Source organism: Belonocnema kinseyi, chromosome 3 (genome assembly GCF_010883055.1).
Source record: "Belonocnema kinseyi isolate 2016_QV_RU_SX_M_011 chromosome 3, B_treatae_v1, whole genome shotgun sequence".
Classification (NCBI taxonomy): domain Eukaryota; kingdom Metazoa; phylum Arthropoda; class Insecta; order Hymenoptera; family Cynipidae; genus Belonocnema; species Belonocnema kinseyi.
This window is the reverse complement of record NC_046659.1, coordinates 142268650-142281817: the sequence shown is the minus strand read 5'-3', so window position 1 is coordinate 142281817 and position 13168 is coordinate 142268650. Positions and strand designations below refer to the sequence as shown.

The 13168-nt window shown below is 21.6% G+C and overlaps 1 protein-coding gene across 1 annotated transcript in view; it reads left to right on the top strand.

Moving 5' to 3' along the window:
- Window positions 1-1020, top strand: part of LOC117169439 (46 kDa FK506-binding nuclear protein-like) — a 17942-nt gene extending 16922 nt beyond the window's left edge. Inside the window, exon 4 of the mRNA XM_033355815.1 lies at window positions 515-1020. Within this exon, the coding sequence (XP_033211706.1) occupies window positions 515-596 (82 nt within the window). The 3' untranslated portion in view covers window positions 597-1020. The remainder of the gene's footprint in view (window positions 1-514) is intronic.
- Window positions 1021-13168: the final 12148 nt, after the last annotated feature.

Genomic DNA, 13168 nt, shown 5'->3' with positions numbered 1-13168 from the left:
TTTTGTGAAGAAATGTCATATTTTATAGTTTAAAATGCAATTGTTTACTTGAAAATGAATCTGTTTTAATTGAGGATTCAGAACTTTATTAAAAATTCAACTGTTGCCTTTAAAATGAACTTTTTTGTTTCGCTTATTTTTTTTCTTGGTTGCAAATTGAACTCTTTTTGAAAATTCTCCTTTTTGGTCTGTATATTTATTTTTATAGGTTGAAAATTTAATTATTTCATTAAAAATTGAACTATTTTGTTTGTAAAGTATTTCTTGAGCTTGAAAGTTTAATTATTTGGTTGTAAATCGAAATGTTTGTTTAAAAATTGATTTTTTTGTTATTGAAAATTCAACTCTTTCATTGAAAATGAACTTTCTTGTTTGAAAATTCATCTTTTCGGGTTTAGGAGTCAAATTTTTTGCTAAAAAAAATTGAATTTTGATTTTAAAAAGTCTGCATTGTACCACCTAATTTTGATATTCATAATGTGTAATTTATATTTGTTAAATCTTTTTTTTACAGATATGGAAACAAAGGTTCGCCACCAGTAATTCCCGGAAACAGCACGCTTATATTCGATGTCGAGCTGAAGAAAGTACATTAACGTGAAGAAGGGAGTTAATAAGTAATTCAAAGATTTTTCTACCGCCGCCGCACTGATACAAATACTGTTCTGAAAACCTTTTCTTTCCAGTATTCAGATATTGTTTCCAGTATTTAAGAGACAAATAAGTACCGCTTTTTTATTTTAGGAATCGGTTATAATTTGTTACAGGTTTAGAATAATATTTTTTTTTTCCGTGGATTTATATTTTTACCTAGAGACGTGCATGTGAAAAATACTGGCGTTTTCGACAGAGTCCTAAAGTTTGTTATGACTGGTCAAATGTTTTCATTCCATGTCGATTGAGGTACATACATGATATTAATATTGTTTTTCGAGGATGAGATATCCGACTTTGAGGAGCCATGTTCATAAGTAAATGTTCATATACTTTGTAATAAAAGTTTATTCATCTTTCTCATAATTACAGTGAATTATCTTGCATATTCTTTCAAATAATTCACGTTATTTATACAGGTTTCGAGAAATTTTTAATAGATTTCACTAATTTTAAGGAATTTTTTCACAGATTTTAGGGTGTTTTTAAGAATTCTAAGGCCTTTTAATTGGAATTCTTTTAGGGAATTTTAATAGATTCCATGAATTTTTGTTATTAATTATAATTAATTTGAAGTGATTTTAAAGCTTTTGATATATTTTAGGATAAGGAATTTTCTAGAATTTCTGAAAATATGGAACGGTTTTCAGGGTGGTCGTTAGACCGGGAAATAACAGTGAATTTTTTTTTAGCTGGAATTTTACAAATTTGTAGAAGAAAAATCTGTCCACGTTCGATTTCAAGAGTTTTAAAATAATTAGTGGAATTGTTATGATTTTCAATCATGCTACTATTTAGATTACAGTTCTTAATTCAAAATTTTTTTAGTTTAGAAATTTTCCATTTAAAATTTTTATTTCTAAGCTTACATTTTTAATTTAAAGAATTTTTAAAAGCTTTCTTAAACACTTGAACAAATAAAAAATAACAGCCTCTGATGTTGAAAATTTTGGATAAAAACATTTTTATTTAATTAATAATTTTTTGTTTGTACTTTAAGTAATAAAAAGTGAACAAAAACGATTTTAAACCAGTTCAAAATTTAAGAATTTTCAGATTTTAACGTTAATACTTAACCGGTTTCAATTTGAAATTCTTAGTCATTAAAAAAATGTGAAGGTGTGACTGAAAGTTTATAAACTATTTTCAATTTAAAAATAACTTCGTAATAACATACATTATTAATTAAAGGATTTTATTAAATTAAAAATATTGCTTCAGTTTAAAATCTTCAATTTTTAACCCATTCAATTTTTTAATTTTTAATTAAAAAAAAGATTAATTATATGATATTTAGGCAATATTTGAATTTTTTGACATAGAAAACCTGGAATCGTTAAAATTTCGAAGAGCCTTTAAACTTTGAACGTTACAATTTTAATTTTTGTATTTGAAAAATGCTTGATTTGTAAGTGAAATTTAAAAATTTTGATGCATAATTTACAAATGAACATTTGTAGAAAAATTCGAGTAATTTTAAGAGATATTTAGGACTTTTTAAAAAGATTAAAAATTATCATGAAATTTTTAGAAAGTTTTCGTAAAATCTTCTAGAATCTTTTTTCAAAATTTAGTTTAAATCTTTGAAAAACTTTTGATATATCCTCTTAAAATAATTTTTCAAAATTAAAAGTTATTTTTAATTTTCGTATGAATCTTAAGAAAATGTTTTTATTCCTTTGAAACCTTTCACAATTCTGGAAAAGAATCTAATTTTTTTGTTTAAAATTTTCGAAAATCTACATTCTGTTTTGTATTAGGCTATCATTTCAAGTTATACATTAAGTTTGAATTTTTTCTAAAATTTGTAGGATTTTTTGAAAATTGTAGAAAAAATTAAATTCGTAGTTTTTCGAAGATTTGAAGAGATTCTCAAATATTATTTAGAATTCATTTGTAATTCGCCCTCAATTCTTATTAATTTATCCTAAATCCTTTTAGATTTTTTTGAATTCTAAATTCATTCAATTCTACCCAATTCAGATTATTTTTCCATGTTTTTTAATTGTTTTCAATTCACTAGATTGTTTTTTAAATTCAGATTGATTTTTTTATGTATTTCATCTAATTCTTCTAATAACTTTCAAATTTCTTTATATGAAACTTGGAAAACCGGAAAATGACAGTGAATTTATTTTTGACCGGGAATTTAACAAAATTTGTAGAATAAAAATTTTGTCCAAGTTTGATTCCAATCGTTTTTAAATAATTTTCTAAATTGTATTTTTATAAATTATATTTAGTTTATAATGCTCAATTAGAAAATCTCATTTTTAAAATTTTCCATTTTAGATTTTTAATTTTTAAGCATATATTTTAATTTAAAGAATTTTTAAATGCAATTTTAAAGGCTAAACAAAAATTTAGAATTTTTTTAAATCGAAGATTTTTTTAATCAAAAACAGGGTGGCCGCCGGACCGGGAAACCGAGAATTTTACGAATTTTCAGAAGAAAAATCTGTCTTGATAAGAATTGAAATTAATATATAATTTATTCCGATGATTTTATTTTTAAATAGAAATTTTCATTATTCATCAATAATATATTTTTTATTAAGAGTTTTAGGTATTCCTTTATATTATTTTTTATATTAAATTTAATACATAAATTTATTAGTATATTATTTCTAATAATTTTTTCAGTTATTAAAAAATGTAAAGGTGCTTTTTACTATTTTCAATTTAAAAATAAATCCATAATAATATAGTCACAATTAAAGGTTTTTATTAAATTTAAAATATTGTGAGTCTATATTATGTAATTTTCATCCCCTTTAATTTGAAATTTCTTAATGTAGAAAAAGAATAAGTATTTAATATTTAGCAATATTTTACTGTTCATTTAAGACGAGTAATTTGAAACCAAATATTTAGAAGAAAACAATTTAAAACTGAATTTTTTTACATAGAAAGCTTTGAAGCTTTAGATTTTCCAAGAACTTTTAATCTTTAAGCTTTACAATTTTAATTCTATTTAAAAAGTGTTTAATTTATTAGTGAAATTGTTAAATTTTAACGCATAAATAACAGTTGAAAATTTATTATTTGTAGAAAAAAATTGAGTAATTTAAAGAGACACATAGAAGTTTAAGAAGATTCAAAATTAATTAAAAACTTGAAATTATTTCAAGTATTTTAAACGAAGTGTGTTAATATATTTTCAGAAGTTCTAAATATATTTTAAAATTAATCGAAATTTTCCTATAATTTTTTAAAATCCAGCAAATTAAATTAAATCCTTAAAATATTCCATGTTCTTCTTTGATCATTTTTTAAATCTCTTAACATTTTCTTAGACTTTCTGTTACAATAATTTTTGAAAGTAAAAAATAATTTTCAATTTTTTAAAAGAATTTTAATTAAATTTTTATTCTTTTGTAGTCTTTCATAATTCTTAAAAAAAAATTATAAATTTTTTATTTGAAATCTGCAAAAATGTAAATTTTATTTTAAATTCGACTGTAAGTGTTTGAAATTATTTCAAGTTCTAAATTTAATTCGAATCTTTTTAAAATTTTTAAATATCTCTTAATATTACTGTAATATTTTACAAATAATAAGTGTTCTATTGTTATTTATAAATTCAAATTTAATTTTTTTTAATTTGCATGATTTTCTAAACTCAGAATTTAAAAAAAAAAGGAAACTTTCGAATTAAAAAAGATCAATCCTAAAAAAATGGAAAAGCTAGATTTGCAGTGAAAAAAATAATTTTAAACCAAAAAGAAGGCTTTTCCGATAAACAGGTAAATTCTCAACCAAAGATATAAACCTTTAATCCAAAAAATCAATTTTTAACAATGTATTTTAACTTTTACCCAAGTAGCTGAATTTTCAACTAAAAATATAAATTTTGACAAAAAAGTTTTATTAACAAAGTAATTCAAACAAAATAGTTGAATATTCAAAGAAAAATCACTTTTAACCAAAAAGTTGTATTTTGATTTAAAAAAAATGAAATTTCTATTTAAATAGATAAATTTTTAAACCAAAAAGATAAATTCTCAAAAAAATAATTTAATTTTCTGTTCAAAAAGATTGTAGTTGACTTGAATTTTCAATTCAAAAAGACGAATTTTTAACCAGAAAGGACAATTTTAATCAAAAAGATGAAATTTCTCTTAAAACTGATGAATTTTTATTGATAAAGTTTTTTTTTAATAATTGAATTTTCTGTTAATAAAGATTTCAGTTGACTTTTCACGATCAAAATATTAATTTTTAACCAAAAAGGACGACTTTTTAATAAAATTGTTGAATTCTCTACCAAATAGTTAAAAATTATTTTTTTCGATTGAAGATTGATATCTTTGGTTGGAAATTTTTTCGTTTTTGGTTGAATTCAACTTTTTAATTTAAAATTGTAATCTTTTTTTTCTTGGAATTCACCCTTAATTCTTTTAAATTCTTTGGAATTCTCTTGATTTTTTTAATTTACTTGAATCCTTCTAAATTAACTCAATTTTCCTTAATTCAGTGCATTTTATTTAAAAAAATTTAATAGTAAATTGTAGTAAAATATTTAAAAGTAAATAATTTTAAATTAAAATTTCGAAAAACTTTTAACGTTAAAATTAGTATTGTTTTGGTATAATATGATGTCAAATAAATTTTAAAAACGTTTAATTTGTAAACGAAATTGTTGAATTTTTATGTAGAAATAATAATTGAACCTTTATTATTTGAAGCACACATTTTTATAAAATGCTGAAATTTTTCTTTTTATCTTTAAAATCTTGCAGTCTTTTTTGAAAATTCTGAAAATCTCCTAAAATCTTTTTAAATATTCTGTTAAAATAATTTTTCAAAAAGAAAAGTCATGATTAATTCTCCCAGGAATAATTAGAAAATGTTTTTATTCTTTTGGATATTTGCACCGACATTTCAGTGCAAATAGTCAATAATTAAATTTGATTTTTTCTACAAGTAATAAATTTCCAATTTTTATTTATAAATTCAAATTTGAAGGAAATTTGTTTTAATTCGCTGGATTTTCTACAAGTTGTAGGACAAATTCAATTAATCTTAAATGTTATATAGAAGTTCTCAAATAATTTCAAAAATAATTTTAAGTTTGAATAAATTTTAAACAACTTCTAGATTTCTCAAGATATTGAAATAAAATTTTAAAACTTTTCAAGTATGCTTAAACTATTTAAAATAAAAACAATTTAACTTCTAATTTAAGAACTTAAGTTGAAAATTTTTTAATTTTTCTAGCCTAAAATAACTTAATAATATAATTTTGATAATTCTTAAAGTTCATTGATTGATTCTTTAATTTAGAGTATTGAAAATATTAATTTTGATTTATACTTTCAGAACTAAATCTAAATTATTAAACTCTATACTTTATTAATGTTAAAAATTCTGAATTTTGCAGTTCATATGCATTTTAATACAAAATTTTTGAATTGAAAAACTTTTAAACATCAATTTTAAAAGTTTAAGATTCAAGTTTGACTTTGAATGCTTTAATTTGTTTACTTTTTATTACTTTAAATGGAAAAATGTTTAGAATAGAGTTCGATTTTTTAAAATTTTATTGACCGGGAAAAATGTTTGTGAATCGGGAAATTCAGGGAATTTTTAGATGTCTGAAAAAACATTGAAGTTTCAGGATGTTTTTTTTTCTAATTCGTAATATAAAATTAAATAATACTGTTTCTTTGGATATAAATGTAGTTTTATATTTTTGTATTTAACTTTTTTTTTAAGTTTGATATTTCAGGTAGAAAATTAAACTGATCGAAAATTAATCTTTTTGTGTTGAAGGTTCAAGAATTTTTGTAGAAAATTCCACTTTTTGGTTTAAAAATTCAGCAGTTCATTGAAAATTTAATTATTTTGGTAGAAAATTCGACTATTTGGTTGACAGCTCACTTTTTTTGTTAAAAATTATTATTTTCGGGTTGAAAATTTAACTGTTTTATAGAGAATTCGCCTTCTTGTCTTAAAAATTCAAGAATTTGGCTGAAATTTTTGTTCTTTTTGAATGAAAAATCTTTTTTGAATAAAAATTCAACTCTTTTTATAAAAATTATTAGTTGATATTTCAACCACAAAAGATGATAATTTTAAATAAAAAAAAAAACAGTTGTATTCAGGCAAAAATAAGATTTTTTTAATAAAAAAAGTTTCTATTTCTACCGGAAGAGGTGAATTTAAACCTAGAGTTGACTTTTGAACTAGGAAATTTTTTTTTTAGGAAACAAAGAGACAAAATTTCAAGCAAATGTTTGAATTTTCTACAGAATTAACTTTTTTTTTAAACTCATATTTTTAGGTTGAAAATTGAACTGTTGTGCTTGAAAAAATCAACAATGTGATACAAAAATTTAATTATTTTAGTATATAATTCAACTATTTGGTTGACAATTTTTTTTTATTTAAACTCATATTTTCGGATTGAAAAGTGCATAATTTTGGTTGAAAATTCATCTTTGGTTTCTAAATTCAACAATCTAATTAAAAATTCAACTATTTTAGTAGAAAATTCAACTATTTGGTTGAAAATTAACTTTTGTTGTTAAAACCTGATATTTTCGGATAGAAAATTCAACTGTTTTGTAGAAAATTGGTCCTTTTGTGATGAAATTTCAATAATTTTTGTAAAAAATTCAACCGTTTGGTTAAAAATGCACTTTTTATTTAAACTCATATTTTCGGTTTGAAAAGTTAATAATTTTGGTTGAAAATTCGTCTTTGTTTTTTAAATTCAACAATTTAATTAAAAATTCAACTATTTTATTAGAAAATTCGACTATTTCATTGAAAATTCACTTTTTATTTAAACTCATATTTTTGGTTTGAAGATTCAACCATTTGGTAGAAAATTTGTTTTTTTTTGTGTTAAAAATTCAATAATTTTGATTAAAACTTCAACTATTTGGTTGAAAATTAACTTTTTTTTCAAAACCTGATATTTTCAGATAGAAAATTCAACTGTTTTGTAGAAAATTGGTCCTTTTGTGATGAAATTTCAATAATTTTTGTAAAAAATTCAACCGTTTGGTTAAAAATGCACTTTTTATTTAAACTCATATTTTCGGTTTGAAAAGTTAATAATTTGGTTGAAAATTCGTCTTTGTTTTTTAAATTCAACAATTTAATTAAAAATTCAACTATTTTATTAGAAAATTCGACTATTTCATTGAAAATTCACTTTTTATTTAAACTCATATTTTAGGTTTGAAGATTCAACCATCTTGTAGAAAATTTGTCTTTTTGCCTTGAAAATTCAATAATTTTTGTTAAAAGTTCAACTATTTGGTTGAAAATTAACTTTTTTTTTCAAAACCTGATATTTTCGGATAGAAAATTCAACTGTTTTGTCGAAAATTGGTCTTTTCATGATGAAAATTCCACCATTTGGTTAAAAATGCACTTTTTATTTGAACTCATATTTTCGGTTTGAAAAGTTAATAATTTTAGTTGAAAATTCGTCTTTGTTTTGTAAATTCAACAATTTAATTAAAAATTCAACTATTTTAGTAGAAAATTCAACTATTTGGTTGAAAATTAAATTTTTTTTGTTAAAACCTGATATTTTCGGATAGAAAATTCAACTACTTTGTTAGAATATTTCACTATTTGATTGAGAATTCACTTTTCATTTAAACTCATATTTTAGGTTTGAAGATTCAACCATTTTGTAGAAAATTTGCCTTTTTGTGTTGAAAATTCAATAATTTTGGTTAAAAGTTCAACTATTTGGTTGAAATTTAACTTTTTTTTCAAAACCTGATATTTTCGGATAGTAAATTCAGCTGTGTTGTAGTAAATTTAACAATTTGTTTGACATTTTTTCTTTTTGTTTGAAAATTTTTTCATGGTTGAAAATTCCACTATTTGGTTAACAATTCACTTTTTTCAACTCATATTTTCGGTTTGAAAATTCGTCTTTGTTTTTTAAATTCAACACTTTAATTGACAATTCAACTATTTTAATAGAAAATTGGTCTTTTTGTGTTGAAAATTCAATAATTTTTTTTTAAAGTTCATCTATTTGGTTGAAAATTAACTTTTTGTTAAAACCTGATATTTTCGGATAAAAATTCCACTGTTTTGTAGAAAATTGGTCTTTTTGTGATGAAAATTCAATCATTTTTGTTGAAAATTCATCTTCTTGGTTTAAAAACTCAACAATTTAATTGAAAAATTCGACTATTTGGTTGAAAATTAACTTTTTATAAAAACCTGATATTTTTGGATAGAAAATTCAACTGTTTTGTAGAAAAATGGTCTTTTTGTGATGAAAATTCAATCATTTTTGTTGAAAATTCAACTATTTGGTTGAAAATTCACTTTTTATGTAAACTCATATTTTCGGTTTGAAAATTCTACCATTTTATAGAAAATTTGTCTTTTTGTGTTGAAAATTCAACTATTTGGTTGAAAATTAACTTTTTTGTTGAAACCTGATATTTTTGGATAGATAATTCAACTGTTTTGTAGTAAATTCAACCATTTGTTTGACATTTTTTCGGGTTTTTTTTTTAATTGTTAACAATTCACTTTTTTCAACTCATATTTTCGGTTTGAAAATTCGTCTTTGGTTTTTAAATTCAACACTTTACTTGACAATTCAGCTATTTTAATAGAAAATTGGTCTTTTTGTGTTGAAAATTCAATATTTTTTTTTTAAATTCATTTATTTGGTTGAAAATTAACTTTTTGTTAAAACCTGATATTTTCGGATAAAAATTCAACTGTTTTGTAGAAAATTGGTCTTTTTGTGATGAAAATTCAATCATTTTTGTTGAAAATTCGTCTTTTTGGTTCAAAAACTCAACAATTTAATTGAAAATTCAACCATTTGGTTAAAAATGCACTTTTTTTTATTAAAACTCATATTTTCGGTTTGAAAATTCGTCTTTTTTGTTTAAAAACTCAACAATTTAATTGAAAATTCAACTATTTGATTGACAATTAACTTTTCATTTAAAGTCAAATTTTCGGAATAAAAATTCAACTGTTTTGTAGAAAATTTGTCTTTATGTGCTGAAAATTCAATAATTTGTTTCAAAATTCAACTGATTTGTAGAAAATTGGTGTTTTTGTGATGAAAATTCGTATTTTTGGTTTAAAAACTCAACAATTAAGTTGAAAATTCAACTATTTATTTAACAATTCACTTTTTATTTAAACACATATTTTCGGTTTGAAAATTCGTCTTTTTGGTTTAAAAACGCAACAATTTAATTGAAAATTCAACTATTATGGTAGAAAATTCAACTATTTGATTGACAAATGAACTTTTCATTTAAAGTCAAATTTTCGGAATGAAAATTCAACTGTTTTATAGAAAATTTGTCTCTTTGTGCTGAAAATTCAATAATTTGTTTCAAAATTCAACTATTTGGTTGAAAATTAACTTTTTATTAAAACCTGATATTTTTGGATAGAAAATTCAACTGTTTTGTAAAAAATTGGTCTTTTTGTGATGAAAATTCAATCATTTTTGTTGAAAGTTCATCTTCTTGGTTTAAAAACTCAACAATTTAATTGAAAATTCACTTTTTATTTAAACTCATATTTTCGGTTTGAAAATTCAACCATTTTGTAGAAAATTTGTCTTTTTTTGTTACAAATTAACTTTTTATTAAAACCTGATATTTGCGGATAGAAAATTCAACTGTTTTGTAGAAAATTGGTCTTTTTGTGATGAAAATTCAATCATTTTTGTTGAAAATTCATCTTCTTGGTTTAAAAACTCAACAATTTAATTGAAAAATTCAACTATTTGGTTGAAAATTAACTTTTTATTAAAACCTGATATTTTCGGATAGAAAATTCAACCATTTTATAGAAAATTTGTCTTTTTGTGTTGAAAATTCAACTATTTGGTTGAAAATTAACTTTTTTGTTGAAACCTGATATTTTTGGATAGAAAATTAAACTGTTTTGTAGAAAATTGGTCTTTTTGTGCTGAAAATTCAATCATTTTTGTTGAAAATTCATCTTCTTGGTTTAAAAACTCAACAATTCAATTGAAAAATTCGACTATTTGGCTGAAAATTAACTTTTTATGAAAACCTGATATTTTCAGATAGAAAATTCAACCATTTTATAGAAAATTTGTCTTTTTGTGTTGAAAATTCAACTATTTGGTTGAAAATTAACTTTTTTGTTGAAACCTGATATTTTTGGATAGAAAATTAAACTGTTTTGTAGAAAATTGGTCTTTTTGTGCTGAAAATTCAATCATTTTTGTTGAAAATTCATCTTCTTGGTTTAAAAACTCAACAATTCAATTGAAAAATTCGACTATTTGGTTGAAAATTAACTTTTTATGAAAACCTGATATTTTCAGATAGAAAATTCAACCATTTTATAGAAAAATTGTCTTTTTGTGTTGAAAATTCAACTATTTGGTTGAAAATTAACTTTTTTGTTGAAACCTGATATTTTTGGATAGAAAATTAAACTGTTTTGTAGTAAATTCAACCAGTTGTTTGACATTTTTTCGTTTTTTTTGCAAATTTTTTCATGTTTGAAAAGTCAATTTTGTTTTGTTTAAATTCATCTCTTTCGATAGGAAGTTAACCTTGGTTTATTTAAAAAATCGTATTTTTTGGTCTAAGTTTAACTGTTCTTTATTTAAAATTGCAATATTTTGTCAGTAAAATATCAGCTGATGCATTTTTATACCAAAAAAAAAACGAATTTTTATGAAAATAGTTGAATTTTCAACCAAGAAAGATTTTTTAGTCAAAAGGAACTAAAATGTTAAAATTCTTGAATTCTTAAGACAAGAAGGCGACTTTTCTACAAAACGGTTGCATTTTTAATCTGAAAGTATAAATTTTCAAACAAAAAATCAACTAAAAATAATTAATTTTCAACAAAAAATGGAAAAGTTAATATTTCTGGCAAAAAAAATCATATTTAAAGAAGAAAAAATGAATGTTTAACAAAGTATTTCAAATTTGAACCAAACAGATGAATATTCAACTAAAAATTATCAATTTAAAATTAAATTGTTATGTTTAAATAAAAAAGCTCAATTTTCCGTTAAAAAATCATCTTTTTTGGCTCAATTCAACTATTTTCTTGAAAATTCATCTCTTTTGTTAAAAATGTAACTATTTTTTGGAAAATCCTTTTTTTTTGGTTGAAAGTTAATTGTTTTTACGGAAAATTTGACTGTCAGTTGAAACTAAACTATTTTTTTTTAATTATTTTTTTTTGCAAAAATAGAACTGTTTAATTTTTTGTTGCAAATTTAACTTTTTTGTTGAAAAATATTTTTTGGTTGAATTCAACTGCTTATTAATTAAAATTGCAAACTTTGTGGTTTAAATATTAACTGATGAATTTTCAAACCAAAGAAACGAATTTTTAAAGAAGAATTGAATTTTTCAGTCGAAAAAGACAAAAAAATCCAACCAAATTCTTAAATTTTAACACAAAAAGGCGAATTCTCTAAAAAAAAAACAGTTTCATTTCTATTCCGAAAATATAAATTTTCAATCAAAAAGTAAACTAAAAACAATCGTAATTTTTAACCAAGAAAAAATTAATTTTGAACAAAATAATTAAACCTATAACCAATGAAATATTTTTAACAAAGTAATTCAACTTTAAACCAAATAGTTGAGTTTTATACTAAAAACAATAATTTAAAAAAAAGTTGAATTTTTAGATAAAAACGATCTATTTTTTTGTTGAAATTTCATATTTTTTGAGTGAATTCAATTGTTCTTGACCTGAAAATAAGATATATCAACTATAACTTTTTTCGTTAAAAACTAATTGTTGTTGTGAAAATGCAACTATTTGGTTTTAATTTAGACTATTTTGTTAAAAAGTAAACTTCGGTTGAGAATTTAACTATTTTGTTAAAAAAAAATTCTTGTTTATCAATAAATTTTTTTATTAGAAAGTTAATCTTCCATTTTTTATCGAAAATTGATATTTTTTTAGTTCAAAATTCCTCTACTTTGTTGAAAAATCGACTTTTTTTTGTAGAAAATTAATCTATGAAAATTGAGAATTCATCATGTTAATTAAAAACTGATTGAAAACTTAACTATTTTTTGAAAATCTGTTTTTTTTTCATGTTTAAAATCATTTTTTTGAGTTAAAAAATTAACTATTCCATTTTTTGTTAAAAAATAATCTTTGTCATTTCAAAATTGAACTATTATGGTTGAAAATTCATTTATTTTTTTGAAAAGTCGCCGTTTTTGTAGAAATTTCGTCTTTTTGGTTGAAAATTAATTAATTTTCTGAAAAATGCATTAATTTGAAATATAGAAAGATCAAATAAAATTTAAAACAATATATTATTCAAATTCTTGGACTTTGGGGACAAATTCAATAAATAATAAATAATTTTACTAGTAATATTTATTTCAAGCTTTTCAAAATTAAAAATATTAGTTACTTTTTCAAATGAACAAAAAAAGAATTCATTTTACATAATATTACTTTTTCTACACATTTAGATATTTACAAAAAGTGAAAAATAAAGCATTATTTATAATAAAACGTACTATAAAAAATTATA